The following is a 5,059-nucleotide window of genomic DNA, read 5'->3' as shown; positions in this document are numbered from 1 at the left end:
TACAAGAAAAAAAATAAAAAAAATATGTAAGTACCAAGTTTAAATAACATTAATGTTCTATTTAATATGGACGGATTTTGTTTGTAATCAAAAACAAGATCTCTGAGAAACAAATTTTCTTGACATTTTATTAATACATATATATATATATATATAGAATAGAAGATTTATTTAAACATTTTAATACAGTTTAACACGAAAATATGAGTACAGTGTAATACTGATATAACACAATAACTTGTTATGAACACTGGGCTATGCAACTAGGTTTTAATTTTGCAAGACAGTATAATTTGCTTATATAGAAAAAAACTGAAACTTGCAAAACTATAGCTTCTTATAAGTAGTATTGCAGTAGTATTTATATATATTCCATGATCACTTATAGTAATAAAAGTAGTTTCCAGGTTTAGTGAATGACAAACATAAAAGCTTTCGTGTAATGATCTTATAAATTTTGACCCCTTTTCTTTGATCTAAGAAATATTTTTTAGAATCCTGAAACACAATATCTGATGTTAACATATATTTAAAAAAAAAAAAAAATATGTGAAGCAATATAGATGTTTTAAGCCAAAATGTAGAGCATCAGATAATACTAAACAGTTTTGTCTACAAGTACTGTATTTACTTACTTCCTTGTAATAAACAATCTTTGATTAAAAAAAATGCATGTATATGAAATAAATATATATTTTTATTCAGTTGTATATTATGACTATAGTGTTTAAACAGATTATCCACCACTCTTGATAAAGGATTCCTATTCCTAACTGAGATTTTAACAGAGGAAAGAATTAAGTACTACAAAACTTCCAATTATATGAAGTACTTTTCCATTTCTTCCCAATTTAATACTGCACCTAACTACTTTACTTCTGTTACTTTGTTTGCTAATTAGCAGTTAATGTTTCAATTTAAATTGTAAGCTAATAGCTGTTTGCCAGTCTGAAACAATTACTTCAAAGTACTTTTACAGAAAAGAAATTGCATAATAATCCCTTAAATTAATAATGTATATGGTAAAATATTTACAGTAAAACCACCAAAAGAAAAGTTTAAAACAAAAGCTGTAAATAAAACATATAATGTAGATACAGCCAAAACAAAGGCCACAAAAGGAAGATAAAAATTGTATATTAATGATACATCTCAATCTGAGATTCACATTATAAATGACATGCATAAACAACTTAAATTTTCCCATTCATGTAACAAATGACATTTATCACATAACTCAAACTATTTGTAAAGTTAATTTTAAGGTATCAGTTTCATCATATTTTATTTAATGTATTATTCCCTGACCTAACAATCTGTCTTTGAATAGGCATTTTATTGAAAACGATAATTAGAACTAGTTATCTCTAAGGACAGTAACAAAGAGAATAAAACCTGTGAAACTCAGGAATGTAAGAGAGTCAGGATGGAGAGTAGGTGCCCAACTAAATACAGGACAATATGGACATTGATATGATCCACACACCTGACAGATGTCCAGTGCATAAAGGTGGTAAACATCATACATTGTTTCATTGTACCGTTCTAGAATGGAGAAAAAGATATATATATGAAGCAGCAGCATTTTAAATAATAGAATACATCACTGACTCCATAAGTTTGGCTTTACAAAAAATGTGTACAAGAACTTTACATTTGCTTAGTACAAAGCTAAAAGAAAAATCTAAATGGTCATTTAAATATTCAAAATTTACGGTTGGTTTTGGAAAGCTGAAGAAGCTTCAATATTTGGAAACTTTAAGAGCTCACAACATACTAAGTGTTACAGAATAAACTGTGGTAATGGGTATCTCAAAGTTGCAATCTGATCAAAAGAAGAAATATTTCATCATGTATTTTGAGACATATACACAACTCTACAGCTGAAGTAAGTACTGTTGCCTAGTTGATATTCTAGAGTAATAAATAAGCAAACTAATTCAACAACTTACCTGGTGTGTAGTATTCATAAACCCTGCTTGAAAGGTATCTCGTCATGTTAGCTACAGGATACCATCTGTGAACTGTAAAGGACACACAAGTATCTATGGCATCCAGCTATTAGAGAAAAAATAATTCACATACTGAAGTGATTTATGTTTTGATTCCACTTGGGAGCTGGATATAAAAGTAATTATTTTATTATTATTTCTTACTTTTAGTACTGTGGCTTTTATAAATTATTAGATTAAAAAAAAAAAGAGTACCAATAATGCAAAGTTCAATGCTATACCATGCTCAATTCTATGTATGTATAAATTCTTAAAAGGAATTGTTGTGTTTGGTAACTGAAAGTTTTCTACTAAAAGGTTTTAAGAATTATTACAATCACAGCTAAAGAGTGAGTTAAATTTATATCCACACACAGAATATAAATTTATCATAACCAAAAACACACAAGCAGTTGAACACACTGGAACATCATAAAAGAAAATTACTCATGAAAAGGAATTAAAAATCATTATATATATAGAAATACTTTTTTTTTTATTAAAGGTTTATTAAAATAGAATTACAAGTTAAATTGAAAATATGGTAATAGGGAAAAGATGTCTAGCTGTTGAATATGATTTTTTTCCCCAAAGTAGGAATTAATAGCTCTGAAAACAAAACAAAGTTGAAACACAAAAAGCAGAGTTACAAACATCCGATTAGTACACATCTCAAAATGAGTGTAATAATAAAGCTAGACTGTAGCGGTAGATATTCCACTGAAATTGCATCTCAGTTTACTGAAGATGAAAGAAAAGTGCTTGAAAACTATTTCAAAGTTTATTAAATAGTAGATTCACTGTTAAATGTGAATTTACATAGAATAAAATAATTATTCGGATTTTGTAGTTAGTTATAGTAAAGTTACAAAGACTATCTGCCATCTTCCCTAATTTTGTGCTCCCGACTAGAGTGAAGGCAACCAGTCAGCAGCACCCTACCATCAATCATTCATGTTAAGAACTTGACTGTCGTCACTCTCGTAACACACTCACAGGTTAAAGTGTAGCAAATATTCAAAACTGGATTGACAGCTCTGAAATCCAAAACTAAAGCACAGGATCAAGAAAAGAATTAACTATTCATTAATTTTATACAGTTAATCAAAACAAGCATAAATTAAAACCAGCTCAAAATGTCCAGTATTAAGGCTAGCCACAGGTGAAAATAACAGCAAAAAAGGTATTCAATTCATTATGACAGCAAGCTGCATTATAGTATTTATAATGTCTTAATGAGGTGCACTTTGGTTTCATAATTCAAAGGTGTACAGAATCTTAAGAAAAATGTAGCAAAAATTGTATAATACCATCAGGAAATGAATAATGTACAAGGTGGACAGAGTAAGTAAAATATCAGTGCATATAATGTAAGAATTAAATCGGAATGACTGTAGTTTGGAAATTATATTTATCATACAAAGTAAGTTAAATAATCTGACAGTTAAAAAGAACCAGTATAATAGGATTTCATAGTTATTGCTTCTATGAAAAGTTTGATTTAATAATCACATATGTTTGAAAGAAGAAAGTACTTTCACTTTTATATCACTGCTAATTCTGTAGTAATTAAGATATGAAAGCTGAAAAACTAAGATTCTGTATTCATTTCATGTCATCTAAATTAAACATGGGCCAAAAATAAAAAATCAAACACACAATTTTAAAGTATTCAAAGATCATATACTATTAGTAGTAATGGTAAATCAAAGATGTTCTTTAAGGTTAAGAGACTTCTCCATTGCTGGAACTTTCAACACAGTAAGAACAATGATAGCTTCAGCAGTGGATCCAAAATCTGACAAAAAAATAAAGAATACATCTACTTCTTTGATGAAGAAAAGTCCAAAATGGTTTTTATTATCCAAATAATCCCAGGCAATTCAACTTGTATTTAAAGATGTTCTTAATCTGACATATACGAGTTCTTTTACATTCAAAAGTTAATTTTTCTTTATAAGAAAAACTTACATAATCAAAATAGAAGATGACTTTCCTGTTGGTAAATCTGGCCTCTTGTAAGTTTCGTACTCTATGAGACCTGATGTACTCATCCAGTTCTTGCTGTTGAATGAAATAGCCTGTAGGTATACCAACTTCTAAGACTGCCATTCCACTCACTATACTTTCTTGCTGATTAATCCATCTGTAAATAAAATGCAAATGCCAGAATAACAGTTTCATCAATGGATACAAACAAACTTGTCATATTAAGAACTACTTTTCTAACTAGCTGTTGCATGTGGAAAAAAAAAAAAAGTAGCATTTACTTACTTATACTTATTAACATATCTACTATGTAATTAGCTAAGTCCTTTTAATTGTCAGAAGGAAAAGTTCCAAATCAACTATTATCTTAAGCAGATGAACCAATGTGACTCTTTAAGAGTGCAGTTAGAGAGTAATTATCATACACTAATCGTCTCTTAAATTATCCATCAAATTATTACTAACAGGTCTGAAATATAGATAGTCATCTCTATTAAATAACAGCTGTATCATGAAGTGGGACAATACAATGAAACAATATTGTACTTTATATATTTAACTTTTTCAACATGGGCTCAGTCAATTTGACCGACCACATGACCTCTTTGTACTCGGTCAGTCTTTATAGATTTGATACTAGTAACTTTTAATATAGTGTGTATATCTTCATGAAATTTGTTAGTCTTTCAGTAAACATTATAAATCTTCCACATACAAAAAATCTTATTTTTTACTGAAGTATTTTTAATAAACTCAAAAAAGATTTGTCCTTGATATATCAAATATTTGTTTTGAATAGTTCGTGTGTAAAGTGATTTTCATGTTAAGATGAATAATACTCTTCTTCATCTCAAAAATATCAAACTTCATTTGTGTAATCTCTAAAACCTCCTAAAAACAATTCAAATGTTTGTTTTCAGTAAAACTTTATATTTTATCTGTTATTTTCACTACCTTAACTCTCTACATGGTTGGTCAATTTGACTGACCTCATAACAACCAAAAAAAAATTGAAATAAATCTAAATTACCCTCTTTTTTCTTTCCAGAATGACTTCAAATGTAGCATGAAATACATTC

The 5,059-nt window shown here is 28.5% G+C and overlaps 1 protein-coding gene across 2 annotated transcripts in view; it reads right to left on the bottom strand.

The window, feature by feature from the left end:
- Positions 1-729: 729 nt before the first annotated feature.
- The window catches only part of LOC106461604 (CD109 antigen-like), a 69,526-nt gene continuing 65,196 nt past the window's right edge, over positions 730-5,059 (bottom strand). For both annotated transcript variants that reach the window (XM_022388608.1, XM_013921445.2), the window contains 3 exons: positions 3,963-4,137; positions 1,953-2,058; positions 730-1,545 (listed from right to left, as the gene is read on the bottom strand). In XM_022388608.1, the coding sequence (XP_022244316.1) occupies positions 1,358-1,545; positions 1,953-2,058; positions 3,963-4,137 (469 nt within the window). In that variant the 3' untranslated portion in view covers positions 730-1,357. The remainder of the gene's footprint in view (positions 1,546-1,952; positions 2,059-3,962; positions 4,138-5,059) is intronic.

Source organism: Limulus polyphemus, unplaced genomic scaffold, assembly GCF_000517525.1.
Source record: "Limulus polyphemus unplaced genomic scaffold, Limulus_polyphemus-2.1.2 Scaffold996, whole genome shotgun sequence".
Taxonomy (NCBI): domain Eukaryota; kingdom Metazoa; phylum Arthropoda; class Merostomata; order Xiphosura; family Limulidae; genus Limulus; species Limulus polyphemus.
Note: the sequence above shows the minus strand (reverse complement) of the source record. Positions and strands in the feature narration are given on the sequence as shown.